We start from the raw sequence: 16016 nt of genomic DNA on the forward strand, positions 1-16016 counted from the left end.
ACCCATGATGGCTGCCTGCCCCCGCCTCCAGCCTCCCCGAGCAGACTAGATGCGGTCCTAGTGCCTTGGGGCTTCCCCAGGCTTCCCCAGGTATGGCTGAGCCTGCTGCGCCATGAGGGAGCCCCAGAGGGGGTGCCCCTGGGAGAGCCTCTGTGACAAAGGGGCGGGTGGGGGGCCTCTGCTAGTTCCTCCGTAGGCCACGGAGCTACAAGGCGAGGGCCCTAGTTGGGCCCCGGTCACGGCAGATACCACAGAGCTATCACACAAGCGACGTGCAGGCCACAGAGGTACCTTTATTTCTCTGGGCCTCACAGGGCCTGGGCCTTGGAGTGTTTCCCACTTACTTAGGGGGCTGCACCTGCCAAGGAAGGGGCTGAGACCAGAAGATGGGGCATGGCAAACGCTGGGGTGTGCCCAGTGGAGTGCGAAGGTGCTAGGACCTCCAGCCCCACTCTCCCGACTCTGGGGCAGCCAGGGTCCACCTGGCCTCTCCTCAGAGGGTCGACCCCTCCTGCAGGCAGCTGGGAAGGTGGTAGCCAGGTGTTGGGAAGACAAGTTCCACGCAGCTTTCTGCTGCCTGTGGTGACAGGAACAGGGCTGTCTTCTCAGCCATGACGGGCAGCAGGTAACTGGCAGAGACCCCACCTGGTCACAAGGCTGTCTTCCCCGCCTGGCGGCCCCTCTGCTGTAGCTTCCTGATGAGCTCCAACAGGTTCATCTGCAGCGTCAGCTCCTGGGGTGCAGAAGGGCTGCTGTGAGACCAGAATGACACCTGGTCTCTCCTGTCCTGGCAAAAGCCCCCTTTCCCACGGGCCCAGAGGCAGATATTGGGGCCTACAGAGTGCCAGGCAGTGAACCCATGGGACTGACTTCCAGGGACTCCTGGCCACGGCTTGCCAGAAAGGGACAGAAGCAGGGACATCACCCCGCAACAGGGCCTGCAGTTGCCCTGGCTCGGGGCACAGGGCCTTGTGAGCAGCAGGGCCTGGGGAAGGTGGACAGTGCTCCCACAGCCAGCTGGTTTGCCCTCCTGTGGGCAGAGGCAGTGGGACCTGCCTTACTAATTCTTCCCTCCTCCCCTCCCCCGACACACTCTGGGCCTGGCTCCCCAGGGACCAGTGATAAAACCCCAGAGGGAACTGGGCCTTTGGGAACCAGCACCCCCTGGGCTGTGCCAGGGCAGGCCTGAGGCACTGACCTGTGGGTTGGTGGTCACATAGAAGCCAGCAACCCCAGCCTTCTCCAGTGTGCTCTGCTGGTCGGCTACCTTCCGGTCCAGCTCTAGGACAATCTTCTGGTCCATTGCCCGCTGCTCCTCCCGGATCCGGTGCTCCACTGCCTGTATGGTGAGGGCGGCTCAGGGGCTCAGTCCCCTGCCCATCACACACTGCCTCACACACACCCTGGTGGCCTGCCATTTCCTCCAGCCTGCTCCCCATTCCCAGTGGCTCCAAGACCACCGATGGTGCCCTTACTGCACCCAGGTTGCTCCCTTCTCGGCCACACTGAACCCTGCAGAAGGGCTCAGCTGCCCTACCCGGAATGCTGTCCCTTCCAGGACCCCCAGCCAGGCATCCTCCTTTTGCTGTGTCGGGACTGCCATGAGCTGGCCAGATGCCAGGTCCACTTCTGCTTACTATCAACTTGCCAAATGTCTCTGGGCCTTTGTGTATGTTCCCTCCCCATTGGGGCTGCCTGCCGATCCCAGCTCAGCACCTCTTCCCTGTGCACCCTGGCTCCAGGCTGCTTGGGAGCCTGCATAAGCCTTTCCATGCACCCCTACCACCCACGGCTTCTTGGTTACGTACGGGTCTCCTGGTTGTGCTGGAGCAACCTGGAAGCAGACTGGGCTTCTGCTGGCTGGCCCACCACCCCACCACTGCCCTGAACAGGCCCAGCCCTTGAAGAGCTATGGTCTTGGGAAGCAGGGGGATCACACTCTCTACCTGGTCCTGCCACATCCCAACCCCCAGAGTGAAGAGCCACATCTGGGGACTCATCAGGCCTCCAACGGCCCACCCAAGTTGAGGCCCAGAGCAGCCAGGAGCTCCCAAACCGCCCTGAGCCCTCTTCACCACAGCCCAGTGATACCCACCCAGCTCACACCCCTACCTCCAGCTCACGCTGCTGAGCTGCCTGGAGCACGGGCAAGTTGTGGGGCCGGCAGGCCTGCTGGGCTTCCTGGTGCTTCTGTCGCAGCGCCTGCCTGAGCACTAGGAGGAGATGAGACCAGAGAAGTCCAGCAGGTGGTGGGGGGCGAGATGGAGGGGGGCAGGACACACTTCTTGCCTTGGCACCTACCCTGGCTGTCCCACCATGGGGCAGCCAGGCCAAGGTGCAGAGGTGAAGCCCTGGCTGATGACCCAGCCCATCTGAAGCCCTGCACTAGAAGCTGGGTGGAGTTCTGGGGGACGCCTAGTCCCCTAGCCCACTCAGTCTTGCCCTCACCCAGGGCAGGGCCTTTCTCTAGCAGTGAGGATCCAGGGGACTCTGGAGGGTGCAAGGCAACCGAGGAGGTTGAGACAGGGCAGGTTGGCCAGAGCTATGGCCAGTGCTCACAAGACCCAAAGGAGTGGGAGATTAGTCCAGAGGCTTCTGGGCTCAGATGGCCACAGGCCAGCAGTCCTGGGTGTGAGCTGCTCATCACCCATGGGACGTTCATTGAGATGTCCACCTGAGGGTCCACTGTGAGACCATCCAGGCAAAGTCTGGAAAAGGAAGGAGAGGAGAGGAGTCATTGTGCCCAAGCATGGCATGGCCTCTGCCCATGGTGGCATGGTGGTGTCATTCCCTCAGTGCTGCCCTTGAGGGTGGGCAGAGCTGCCCGACCCCATCCATAGCTCCCAGAGGGGGTAAGGTAGGTACAAACCCTGGGAGGCCCAAGGATGAGATGAGCCTTTAGAGGCCCTGTGCTGGGGAGTCTGTGTTGCTTGGAGTGGGGCTCACCATGGCCACTGACAAAGCTCCCACAGTTGCCATTAAATCATACCATAAATAGAAGCAAAATTGTCTACTGTGATAGGACTGGACAGAGGACAAAGGTACCATGCATGGAATGGAAAGAAACTGATTACAAAACAGAATACTACACAGCCCAGGGCCACCTGGGTGGCTCAGTGAGTTAAGTGTCCAACTCTTGATTTTGGCTCAGATCATGATCTTGGGGTTGTCAGTTCGAGCCCCACATAAGGCTCCGCACTGGGCATGAGGCTGCTTAAGATTCTCTCTCTCTCCTCTCCCTCTGCCCTTCCCCTCCCCTGCCCACCACTCTTTCTCTCAAAAAAAAAAACCAAAACAAAACACAAAAGCAAAACAAACAAAAAAAACCACTCAAACTACACAGCCCAAATCCTAGACCAGTGTCAAGTGGCCAGATCTCCCCTATAAGGAGTGGTCCCTGGCCATAAGGAATCACAAACCCAACATTATGTCTTAAGCAGACACCTCTTAGCCAGTAGTTTGGCACCTCCCGTGCCCAGAACCTTTCCAATGTCCTGTTTCTTGGCATTCTGTGCACATCTCAACAAGCATTTATCACATTAAATGAGTTTGAAACCAAGAGCCACACTTAAGACACCTCCATAAACACAGGGCCAAGGAGATGCTCCCAGGTTAATGTTTATACCCCGTGGAGGCAGGATGGGAGGAAACAGATAAATGCAGGGATATGTCATCTCCTTTACTCCGTTTATGAAACATTGCTGCAAATCCCAGGACAACTCCCAAATTCCACTGGGTGAGCAACCATAGGTGAGAAGAGAGCTGTGCCCACTGCCCAGGTGGAAGGGGACTGGCTTTAGCAATGACCAAGGAAAGCAACGGCAGCCAATCCACCACCTGCTGAGTCGGAAGGAAAAGCAGAAAGTCACAGGGTGCTTACCCACTGCTGGTGGCATTAAAACCTGCCCGAAACTTCCAAAGGACAAGTAGCAAAGTGTCTAGAGGGTTATCAAAAACTCCCCATTAAAAGGAACCAGGATTCTGTGAAGAGATTGCTGCCCACCCCCTACTTTTATTATTCTGAGTGCTTTACTGGCTCCCTGAACTAGTAACCTCTGTGGAGATAAACAAAGATCACCCACAGGAGAACAAGAACTACTTACAGCAAGACAGTAAGTGACCACCACTGCCTGCATCTGGCAGAGACTCAAGCACAGGCAGGAGAAATGGGAAAGCTTTATGGTGGTCGAAGGGGAAGGTGCATCCTGACGGGAGGCTGCTGGAGAAGCTGGAGGGGAGGAGGCAGGCAAAGAACAAGAAAAGATGAGCCTAAACACCTTCCTGCACCAGAAAGCAAGGAAGTGCTCCAAGAATGATGGGGACACAACAAAAGGATAGAGGAGCCAGCCCAAGAGCTCTGCCACTGACTAAATGGGGCACCGTTTGAGCGTCACAAAGAATAATGGGCTCTATACTTTGGATTTGTGACCGTATGCATGCTACACCTCAACAGAAATGTTTACAAAGACAACCACTCCAACAGCAGGGAAAAGGTAATACCAATTCTATAAAAACGCTTCTAGAAAACAGAAGAGAACACTTCCCCCAACTCACTCTATGAAGCCAGCTTTACCCTATTACCCCATCCAAAGACATTATAAGAAACTACAGATCAATGTCCATTATGAACATAGAGGTAAAAATTCTTAACAAGATTTTAGCAAATCAAATCCAACATAATAAAAAGGGTAATACATCCTACCAAACGGGATTTATCCCAGGAATGCAGTTTATCCCAAGAATTAAAAAAATGAGTGTAATTCATCGTAGTTAACCAAAAAGCCACGTGATCATCTCCATAGATGCAGAAAAAGGGATTCAACAAAACCCAATGTCCACTCCTGAAAGAAACACTAGTTTTTGCCACAAACGTGTAAGCTGCCTATCATCACGCCTGGACCTGCTGTCCAGCTGACAGGAAACACAGAGCATGGAGAAACGGTTAAATGACAGCATGAGGAAGCAATCTGACAGATCCAGAATGGGGACATTCTACAGGCAGAATGCCCCAGACTCTTCAAAAAGCCTCATAGTAAATGGGACTATTCCAGAAGCAGAGACCAAAGTAACCAACTGCGATGCATAAACCTACACTGGCCTCACAAAGCAACAGTTTACGACAAGTTGGATAATGTGATTGTAGACTGAAGGTCAGAAGACACCCTGGAATGATTTAAGTTTTCAGGACGCTGTCCACCGTGCTCACATTGGCGAGTGTTCTTGATCTAGAGCACTGGTTCTCAATCCTGGGCCAAGGTTGATCCCCAAGGATGTCTGAAGACATTTCTGATTGTCACTGCGGGGGGGGGGGGGGTTTGCAGCGGGATGTGCCACTGTCATCTAGCGGGTAGAAGCCAGGGATGCTGCTGAACAGCTTGCAATGCACAAGACACCGTCTTACCATTAAGACTTGTTCAGCCACAAACAACAATGCTGCGCTTTGAAAATCCCAGTCTAGAGGAATGCTGAAGACTCATGGTGAAGCCCTGTGGTACTGCATATATTTGGGGGTATTAAGGCTTTGGCAAAATGTTAATTACTGAATCTAGCTGGAGAGGATACGGGTATACAATATGCTACTCTTTCAACTTTACTGAATGTTTTAACTTTTATATATAAGTAAATTGGGTAAAAACAAAATAACGAAGGTGGGAAACTGATGGGGCAGGGAGAGCTGCCCAGCATACCTTGCAGGAAGGGGCTCCAGGAGACCTCTGAGTGGGGATGCCTGGGAGGGGCCAAGGCTGATAAGGCTTTGGCTGAGGGTGTGGCTCAAGTGAGGAAGTTTTCAGGTCCCAAGGGTCCACAGGGCATAGTGCAGGGGAACTCAATGTGTGGGTGGTGGTGTGGCCCTCAGCGCTGCCGAAGGGGGGAATGACCCTAAAGGGCACGGCAGAACTGTCAACACTTCGGGACATCATTGGGGGCAGTCAATGGCTACCGCTGACCGCCACTACTGGGATCTGTCGGTGGACTGACCAGGCAGGGAGGCCTTGGGCCATTCTGCTTGGGGGAGGGTGGAGACACGGGCAAGTCCCGGCAGGGAGTTTCTGGGTATTACGCTAACAAGGGGCCGTGCAACTGAAAAAATTAAACTGCCTTGACCCCTTTGTCACCAAAAAACGCTAGCAGTCTCCGAGCCCTTGACCTGGTCAATTTTAGGGACTTCATCTGAGCGACACCCAGGGCAGGGCTCGGCCTGCACAGAGACCGAGAGCTAAACTCCCGGAGGAGAAGCGTGCGTCGTCCCGCCACCCCCGCGCACCTCGGTGCTCATTCTGCAGCCGCAGGCGCTGGTTGTACAGGCTCTTCTCGGTGAGGTGCTGGATCTCCAGCAGCCCTTGCACGATCTCGAACACGGTGCCGTCGAGAAGCGCCAGGGCCAGGTCGCTGAGCGTGGTGTAGGACAGGCGCTGCTGGAAGGAGCTGCGGGCAGAGGGGCGCGGTGAACGCGGGCCGGACCCAGGGCCACTTCAGCCGCCCGTTCCGCCCCGCGGCCGCGCACCTGGGCAGCTCTTTCACTAGGCTCTGCAGCGCGGACAGCAGCTGGTAGTGCCGCTCCTGCTGCCGGGCCCCATCCACCGCCTCCTCGAAGGCGCCCGTATAGCGCTCCATGGCGCCCGAGCCCCGCCAGCCGCCGGCTAGACCAACGCGCGCCCCCTCTGCGTCAGTTCCTAGTGCGGCGCGTTCCGCCCATTTTACGTCCGTTTGAACGCGGTGCGTCCCGCCCCCTTTTACGACAGTTAAGCACGGCGCGGCCCACCCTCTGCGCCCTGCAGAAGGAGGCCCTCTCCGCCCCTCCGCGGAGGTTCCTAGGAGGGTGCCTCGTTGTCCCCGCCTCTTACCATGCCATTTTGCCCACGCGACTTCAGAGTACGCGTAACCATAGCGTCGAAATCGCGAGATTTCGAAGAAGCCCGCCCTGCCCGCACAAAGTGGGGGCGGACCGAAGCCCAGCGCCACTGGGGATGTATGGCTGGGCTGGGCTGCGTCCCGGGGGGAAAAGGTAGGGGGGAGGGGTCTCGTCCAGCGCATGCGCCTGCTGGGGCGCCGGGGGGGCCGCGGCTGTCGTAACCTGCTTGCTCTTCTTGCTCTCCCAAAAAGCGGTTGAGTCACTGATCGCCGAGCTCCGCCAATACAAGCGGCGTGACCTGGAGCCATTTTCGTCACCTTCAGGCCTCAGTCTCCTTGTCTTCCATTCATAGGACGTTTGTCGGGGTTACCTGTCAAGAGAGCCCCCACCCCAAACACACACCTGCGCAAAGTGTGGGAGCTCCAGCAGCGGTGATGTAGGCAGGCCCTCCGCGCTGGAGGAAGCGCCTGGCTTGGCAGGGGCGGTTCTCTCCTCCCCCCTACACCTTCCCCAACCACAGCACTTTGAGGACAGTCCCGTTTCCCGCCTCGCTTCTGCCTCCACCAGGGTAGTCAACATGTGGAAGAAAACCTGGCCCAATGTCTCAGTCCAACCTTGAGAATAATTTCCTGGAATCCACAATTACGCTTTTCATAAGCCACAAAAATCTACAAAACAAAGTTTCCATTGCTGAATATCCTGCTGGGCTCAGGGGGGCAGGGGATTCCCGCCATGGAGAACGAGCATTGTGTCTTCCTCATCTCAGTGGGAGGGTGTTCAGTGCTGCTAAAAATTGGGAGGGGGTTGCTGTATAGTGAAATGCAAAAGTAGGTAGACTCCTGAAGAAGACAACCAGAAAGAAGGCTTGTGTGGCCAACTCGAGCAGGAGAATCCAACTGGCCTTGGACAGAATGCCCAGACCTCTTGAGAAGAGGGCGTGCTGACCCCCTGGGGCTCTGTAGGGTCAGGGCCAAGGAGAGGAGTCAGCCTTCCCTTGATGATCCCTTGATGGAGACTCGTTGACCAAACTGGGCAGGCTTCTCTGAGCGCTCCTCTGACTAGGCCTCATGCTTGGTGATGTGGGAAACAAAGGCAGAAGAAAAATTATTAAATTTCCTTACTATTTACAGCCCATCGACAAGTCCTTGAAACAGGCAGGGACTGTTTCATTCCTCTAGGGACTCAACTGCCTCAATGTTAATACTAAGGGCAAAAAACAATCCTAGCCCAACACCCCCCCCCAAGGATCCTGTATCTACTTTAACATATAAAAATTCCTTTAGAAATTTCCTTTATCTCTAAACCCCCCCAAGATATGTGTTGGCAATCACCCCTGCCCCAAGCATATGGCCTGACAATATATATCTTCAGATCTCATTATTAAGGTTTTATTAGACAGTAATAAATGACATTTTCCCACCAATAGCTAGCCCCCTCAAGGTCCTGGAAGCCTTGCTTCCAAGTTCCTTAGAGACTTACGCTATCCCTAACCTCTTTCCAACTTGAAAGTATATAATGGGCCACTGCTCATGACCCCAGTGCAGCTCTTTCTGACCATGGGTCCTGTCCCCGTGCTTTAATAAAACCAACTTTATGCACCAAAGATGTCTCAGGAATTCTTTCTTGGACGTCGGCTTTGAACCCTAACATTCTTTCCTACATCACTTGGGCCGTCTTTAGCCTGCCTGGTCTAGTTGTAACAAGAATCCTGTTAAGTCACTTTAGAGAGAAGCCCCTACCCTTGATATCTGATTGACCTTGAAACTGATCAAATTCCTTGTCCCCTACTCAAGAGGACCCATGAGGCTGGGCTGTAGCAGCCAAAGGGAGAGTGTATTGGGGTACATGTTACAGAGGCTCCTGAGGGCTTGTCCTAAGAGCAGTAGGGGGATCTGAAGGTTTAGGGACACAGACATGATCAGATTTGCCTTTCACAAGTTACTCAGTAGCCACCATGGTGGGATTTGAAATGACAGGGCTTTAACTGGGGAAGGGTGGAGGGAGGGCAACACAGGGAGGTGGGGGGGGGGGGTTCTAGAGCCATCTGGGGTTGTACTGAAGTCCCCACATGGTCCTCACAGTTTTCTCCAGGGTGTTTCCTCAGTCCGGGCGGGGTTGGCTCTCCCTTCCCCACATGTTCTTGTGATGCCTCTGGGCCTGGAACCAGGAGTGAATAGAATGAATGAATGACAAGCACAGGGGAGAGCACCCTGGCACCCTGCACCAGACTCCTGGCTGGTGACAGGAGCCGGAGCTGCCATGTGGGAGCTGAGCTGCTGTGAGTGGCTGCAGGAATGGGCTGGGTCTAGGCCTGGGCACTGTCAGCTCCCTGGAGATCATAGGCAGTGGGTGATCACAGCATCTGGGTGAGGGTGCCCACCTGAGTCCTGGAGGAGACCTAGATGGCGGGAGGTGCTGGGGTTTCAGTCTGGGCCCACCTCTCAGTTCCCCATCTGTGAAGGGCATCTGCGTGAAGCCTGGGTCTGAGATAGAGATTCATGCTCTGGCCAGGTGGGTGACCACAAGGCCCCTCTGCCCAGGCAAGCTCGGTGTACCTGGTTGCTCCAAGTCCTGGGAAGTCTGGGTGGGCAAAGTCAGGCAGGTCTGGGTGTGGAAGCTGCTCCACAGCCTTGCTCTGCTGCTGGAGCAGGAAGGCCCCCTCTGGCAACCCTGGTCTGACCTGCGTTAGCAGCACTCCTCTCTAGTGTGGACATAGGTGGTGGGTCACTCTGGGCTGTGGGCTTCTGGGCCTCCTCTGGGTTACCAGTGAGGGCCTGATCTGGAGGGAGGGGGTTCTGACTCCCTAGACCCCTAGGGCTGACAGTGTTGGCACCCTTGGAGGTACGTCTGTAGGAACAGGGGGCTGGCATGTAGATGGGACATGCAGTGGGGATACATGTCCCCTGTGTGGACTCAGTGGGGCCACATAACACATGCTGGGTAATATCTACCATGAACCTTCGCTCTACAGCCGCCGTCTGTTTGCTCCACTTGGCCTCCCAAGCCGGAGAAGCTGGCTAATAACACTTCGGTGACTGGAACACACCGCTCTTCAACATCGGGTGGGTACGGCTGATTGTTTTGTGTTTTGGGGAGCTGCAGTCCCTGTCTTGGACTGCACAACTGGACGGGCACAGCTGAGTCTGTGGTGTGAAGGGGTGTGTGTTTATGTGTGGGGCTAAAGGCTTCACTGTGCGGTTTTTATAGCCATTGGTCCTTGAGTGTTGTGTGGGCCTCTGTATCCTGTGACTTTTTTTTTTTATGTGAGGGTCTTGCTGTGTGTATAGAGACATGGTTCTGCTCTGGTGTCCTGGTGCCCTGCACACATCCACATAGGCCACACAGACAAAGGCATGAACCACAGCTGATATGTCTTGGCAGAACATCTGTGATCCTTCTAGAACACTGGGGGAGGCCTGTGGAGGCCTCTTTCAAGGCCACTTTTCACTCACCCCCTGATTCCCCTAGGGGCTCTTCTGAGGTGGGTACTCCCTGCCCAGTCCCTCAGAACAGAGTTGCAACTGATAAAACCCTCCGCTGCCATGGGGAATGGGCTTCTCAGTGATGGGGTTTCCCACAACCCGTGCTGCACTTCTGGCCCTTTTGTTTCCTTGTCATCCTTTTTGGTGTGTGGGGCAAGGACAAACGTGATTGGTTTGTCAGTGTGTGCTGTAGATTTTCATCAAGTGAGTATGTGGAGAGTCAGCTCATGTTATTATAGAGGCTGAAAAGTGTGCCATCTGCAAGACTGAGACCAGAAAAGCTGATGGTGTAATTCAGTGTGAGTCTGCAGGTCTGAGAATAGGGGAGCCGATGGTATAAATCCCAATGTGAGGGCAGGAGATGTAATGAGTTGTTCTAGCTCAAACAGCAAGTCAAGGAAAAAAGGGTTGAATTCCTCCTTCCTCCTCTTTTTTGTTCTTTCCATTCAGGCCCTCAGTGGGTTGGATGAGGCCCACACACATGGTGGGGGGTGGCAATATGTTTTGGAATCGATTGATTCAATGGAAATGCTGCTCTGACCTGGAAATGCCCTCAGACATATCCAGAAATATTGTTTAATCTGGACTCCCCATGGCCAGTCATGTTGACACATAAAATTACCCATGACAAGTCTACCCCTTGTCAACTTGGCACCCATACACATCTCTTCAAGCCATAAGTAATTACTTATGACCAAATAAAGGGGTCATGATTCTGCCTAACACGATACAACCTTTGTACGGTGGAAAAGGCACTAACTCCTTCCCTAGAAGAGGAGGTAGGTCCTTGAGTGATGTTTTCTTTTCTCCTTGATATCATGTAACTTAAACACTATGATGTGGAATTGGCCATACTTAAATCCTATGATAAAAATTGGTACATTTTATGTTACATGATAAGTGCATAAGAGAGGGAAAAAAAAGATATACACAAACATATTCATAGTAAAATAAGGAGGAAATACTCATGATGATTGTGGTCCTCGTTTCTGTTTCTGTAACTGATTCTGTGGCTGTAGCTGACGTTTACAGTTACCTTCTTTCATTGCCCCTTCTGTATTCCCTTTGCCTTTAGTGAGTGCTTCAGCTGGTTTTATTCTTTACCTGGTGAGTAGACCCAACCCTTCATTCCTGCCTATTACTTGGGTCATCGTAGTTTTACATTAACCTTGATCACAGGGCATGGTAAAACTGAGAGAGGCCCTAAGGGATCTCCTGTATTCCAGACATATTGTACCTTACTTCTATTGTGGAGTAGTAGTCCAATTTCCCCTTGGTAGTCAGGATCAGTCACCCCAGGCAACACCACAATTCCCTACCTTTGCTTATTGATTCAGAGGCACGAAGAGACGAGAGTGGCCGAGTGGCAGTCTTAACCTCCAGGTCAATGGAATCATTGTGTCTCCTTGTAGGAGCCTTTCTCCCTCCTGTGTTCTAAGACCTCCAGGCTGGCAGAACATGAGGTTGTGGGACTAGGAATCAGAAATTTTGCTAGTGGGTGACTTAGGGTAATGGGAATGGTGCCATTCCTATTTACATCCCTTGCTTCCTGGACCTATGACTTCTGGCTATTGGAAAAACAGCACCATATATGTTGGTCGCTGATTCAAAGAATATACAACCCTCTGGAGAACCTTCCCTCATCCCCACAAGATATTGCCACCTAGCTGGCACTGAGATCAAGGAAGACCTCCCAAATGAGAACAAGCACCATTTACTGAGAGCTTGCTCTGTGTGGCACAGGGGTCAGCCACCAGCACTTGTAGAAACTCCAGGGCAGGCAGAGGAGTGGGAAAGCTTTCTGGTGGGGAAAAAAGGAAGGCATTTCCTGATGGGAGGGTCAGGCTGACTAAAAGAGGGGCATGATTTGTGAGGGGGGGCAAATTTGGCTTTCTCCCATTTGCTGTGTTGGAGGACAGGGCAATATTGAGGGAAACTGTCAGCTATTGATCAAGTCCTGACTCTTGGGGGCAGTTGTTGCAGAAAGTGTGGTTTGACCTTCTAAGCTGGGTGCTGTGGCTTGTGGGTCAGGGGCCTTGCTAGTTGGAGCAACCAGGCTCCTGGGCTCCTGAGTGGATTTAGCAAATTCTGTGGACCAAATAGAACATTAGTCGGCCATAAAAAAGAATGAAATTTTGCCTTTGTTGTAGCAAGGTCCATGGATGGACCTTCAGGGTATTATGCTAAGTGACGTAAGTCAGGCAGAAACAGATAAATACTGTATGATCTCACTATATGTGGAATCTAGAAATACAAAACAAAACAAAAACAAGCTCATGGATATAGAGAACAGACTGGTGGTTGCCTGAGGAGGGAATGGAGGCCCCAGGGGGGCCAAATGGGTGAAGGGAGTCAAAAGGTACAAGTTTCCAGTTATAAAAATGAATGTCATGGGGATGCACTGTACACCACGGTGACTATAGTTAATAATACCATATTTCTAAATTTTTGAGGAACCTCCAACTGTTTTCCAAAGTGGCTGTACCAACTTGCATTCCCACCAACAGTGTAAGAGGGTTCCTCTTTCTCCACAATCTCTCCAACATTTGTTGTTTCTTTCCCTGTCCATTTTTGCCATTCTAACTGGTGTAAGGTGGTATCTCAGTGTGGTTTTGATTTGGATTTCCCTGATGGCTAATGATGATGAACATTTTTTCATGTGTCTGTTAGTCATTTGTATGTCTTCTTCAGAGAAGTGTCTGTTCATCTCTTCTGCCCACTTTTTGACTTGATTATTTGTTTTTTGGGTGTTGAGTTTGAGAAGTTCCTTATAGATTTTGGATACCAGCCCTTTATCTGTAGTGTCATTTGCAAATATCTTCTCCCATTCTGTGGGTTGCCTCTTTGTTTTGTTGACTGTTTCCTTTGCTGTGCAGAAGCTTTTTATCTTGATGAAGTCCCAAAAGTTCATTTTTGCTTTTGTTTCACTAGCTTTTGGAGATGTATCTTGAAAGAAGTTGCTGTGGCCAATGTCAAAGAGGTTACTGCCTATGTTCTCCTCTAGGATTTTGACGGATTCCTGTCTCACATTGAGGTCTTTCATCCACTTTGAGTTTATCTTTGTGAATGGTGTTAGAGAATGGTCGAGTTTCATTCTTCTGCATGTGGCTGTCCAATTTTCCCAGCACCATTTATTGAAGAGACTGTCTTTTTTCCATTGCATGTTTTTTCCTGCTTTGTCAAAGATTATTTGACCATAGAGTTGAGGGTCCATATCTGGGTTCTCTATTCTGTTCCATTGGTCTGTATGTCTGTTTTTGTGCCAGTACCATGCTGTCTTGGTGATCACTGCTTTGTAATATAGCTTGAAATCGGGCAACGTGATGCCCCCAGCTTTATTTTTCTTTTTCAACATCTCCTTGGCGATTCGGGGTCTTTTCTGATTCCATACAAATTTTAGGATTGTTTGTTCCAGCACTTTGAAAAATGTCATTGGAATTTTGATCAGGATGGCATTGAAGGTATAGATTGCTCTGGGCAACATAGACATTTTAACAATGTTTATTCTTCCGATCCATGAGCATGGAATATTTTCCCCTATGACCCAGCAATTGCACTGCTGGGTATTTACCCCAAAGACACAGATGTAGTGAAAAGAAGGGCCATATGCACCCCAATGTTCATAGCAGCAATGTCCGCAATAGCCAAACTGTGGAAAGAGCCGAGATGCCCTTCAACGGATGAATGGATAAAAAAGATGTGGTCCATATATACAATGGAATATTACTCAGCCATCAGAAAAGATGAATACCCAACTTTTACATCAACGTGGATGGGACTGGAGGAGATTATGCTAAGTGAAATAAGTTAAGCAGAGAAAGTCAATTATCATATGGTTTCACTTATTTGTGGAACATAAGGAATAACATGGAGGACATTAGGAGAAGGAAGGGAAAAATGGGCGGGGGGAATTGAAGGGAGAGATGAACCATGAGAGACTATGGACCTGAGAAACAAACAGGGTTTTAGAGGGGAGGGGGGAGGGGGGATTGGTTAGCCCGGTGATGGGTATTAAGGAGGGCACGTACTGCATGGAGCACTGGGTGTTATACGAAAACAATGGATCGTGGATCACTACATCAAAAACTAATGATGTACTGTATGGTGACTAACATAACATAATAAAATTAAAAAAAAAGAAAAAAGAAAATACCATATTTCATATTTGAAAGTATCTAGGAGAGTGGACCTTGAAAGTTCTCATCACAAGAAAAAAAAAGTCCTTTAACTATGTATGGTTGCAGATATTAACTGGATGGTGGTGATCTGTTTGCAAAATATACAAATATCAAATCATTGCGTTGTACACCTGAAACTAATATACAATGTTATGTCAATTATATTTCAATTCTTAACAAATTTCGTGGACCGGAACCCATGCTTCATCATTTTAAGTCAATCAGACAGTCTTCTTGGATAGAGAAACTTCAGTGTTTTTCCAACTACAATTAACCAGGAAAAAAACAGTAACAATTACGATAATGATGAATAATAGTAACGTCAGTAGTAACAATCATTCTTATAAATCTCAGGATTTCCATTCTCTATTCCAGTAAACCCCTTCAATCACCTACCTTAATAATGTATTTCTCCTCCGGGTCCGCTACGGGTCCTCCTCCCAGCCCAGCTCAGTATTTCTCAGCAAGGAGTGGCCCCCCCCCCAGCCACTTCCGGGGGCAGGAGCTGATCCGTGTCCCTGGAGTGAGACTTGGAAAAGTTCCCCGGAAGATGCCTCCGAAGAACGGGCCCCAGAAGGTACAGCGGCCACGCTGGGGGTTCCCTTCCCAGTACTCAAGGCGGCCCTGTGAATGGGTTCTTGGAAAATTTTCTGAGCAGCACCTCCAACGACTGGAGCCCAGGCAGTACGCGGCCCGGCCTGTGGACCACCTGCGGTGAAGGGCACCTTGCGCTGGTGGACCCTTAAAGCGCCAAGCCAGCGAGCCTCCTGGGAAGGTGGCGGGAACGGGCGCTCCCCCGCAGAGCTGCAGGTCCGATCTCCGGGCTCGCTCCCAGTCGGCTCCGGGAGGCCACTTGAGCGACCCCGCCCTCGCTGATGGCATCTCGGGGCTTTGCTTCGGGCATCGCGGCAGAGTCAGATCCCTTGACCATTCAACCGGAGCGCAGGGAGTAAACTATATAAAAGGGGCCGCCAGGTGGCGCAGTACCACCGAGGTGGACCGCACCCGGATGGATCTGGGTCCCCAGAACCAGGAGGGAGCACCGCCACCCTTGTGGGCCTGGCCTCGTCTCGGTCCCTAACGACGAGAAGACGTGGAGGCCCAGTAAAGCCCTCCGCAGGCCTCCTTGCATCGGTCATCCTGGCCAGGCCGCAGCTCCGGAGAAGGGACTTGGAATATTTGGGGGCGTTCCGAAGACCGGGTCCCACGCAGACCCGCACAATGGATGGGGCGTCCTACCTAAACTCACCCATAAAGCTCAAGCTGGTCTCCACCTCCAGAGCGGGATTCGGAAAAGCTGATGGGAAAGTCCGGCGACGGGGACCCACGCAAGCCCGTCTCCAGGCCCGGATACACCTTCCCAGGCCATCTGTGTGGGTAGGGCCGGTCCGTGTCTCTGAAGGGGAACTTGGGAAATCTTGGAGGCACCTCCGACCACCGGACCTCGCGAAGGACAGCGGCCCAGCCGGGGCCCCGTTCTGTCCCTCACAGACGGCTCCTACC

The 16016-nt window shown here is 52.1% G+C and overlaps 1 protein-coding gene across 3 annotated transcripts; it reads right to left on the reverse strand.

Annotated features, from left to right (window-relative positions):
• Positions 1-192: 192 nt before the first annotated feature.
• On the reverse strand, positions 193-6985 carry DGCR6L (DiGeorge syndrome critical region gene 6 like). Of its 3 annotated transcripts, none has more exons than XM_032398597.1 (5): positions 6846-6985; positions 6266-6426; positions 2113-2213; positions 1199-1339; positions 193-752 (listed from the first exon to the last, which is right to left on the reverse strand). In XM_032398597.1, the coding sequence occupies exons 1-5, from the start codon at positions 6851-6853 to the stop codon at positions 606-608; spliced, it is 558 nt and encodes a 185-aa protein (XP_032254488.1). In that variant the 5' UTR covers positions 6854-6985; the 3' UTR covers positions 193-605. The 3 variants fall into 3 exon arrangements, with proteins under 3 accessions (XP_032254488.1, XP_032254486.1, XP_032254487.1); XM_032398595.1 differs by lacking the exon at positions 6846-6985 and adding an exon at positions 6506-6689 and having other exon boundaries at positions 198-752; XM_032398596.1 differs by lacking the exon at positions 6846-6985 and adding an exon at positions 6506-6755 and having other exon boundaries at positions 257-733.
• Between the last annotated feature and the right edge of the window lie 9031 nt (positions 6986-16016).

This window comes from Phoca vitulina, unplaced genomic scaffold, assembly GCF_004348235.1.
Source record: "Phoca vitulina isolate PV1807 unplaced genomic scaffold, GSC_HSeal_1.0 scaffold117, whole genome shotgun sequence".
Lineage (NCBI taxonomy): Eukaryota > Metazoa > Chordata > Mammalia > Carnivora > Phocidae > Phoca > Phoca vitulina.

Bases quoted from the DNA above. Each gene is read 5' to 3' on its own strand.
- DGCR6L (XM_032398595.1), bottom strand. From the start codon at position 6,615: ATGGAGCGCTATACGGGCGCCTTCGAGGAGGCGGTGGATGGGGCCCGG. The intron at 6,427-6,505 runs GTGCGCGGCCGC...CTCTGCCCGCAG, and splicing joins CTAGTGAAAGAGCTGCCCAG to CTCCTTCCAGCAGCGCCTGT. The intron at 1,340-2,112 runs GTAGGGGTGTGA...CTCACCATACAG, and splicing joins CTCAGCAGCGTGAGCTGGAG to GCAGTGGAGCACCGGATCCG.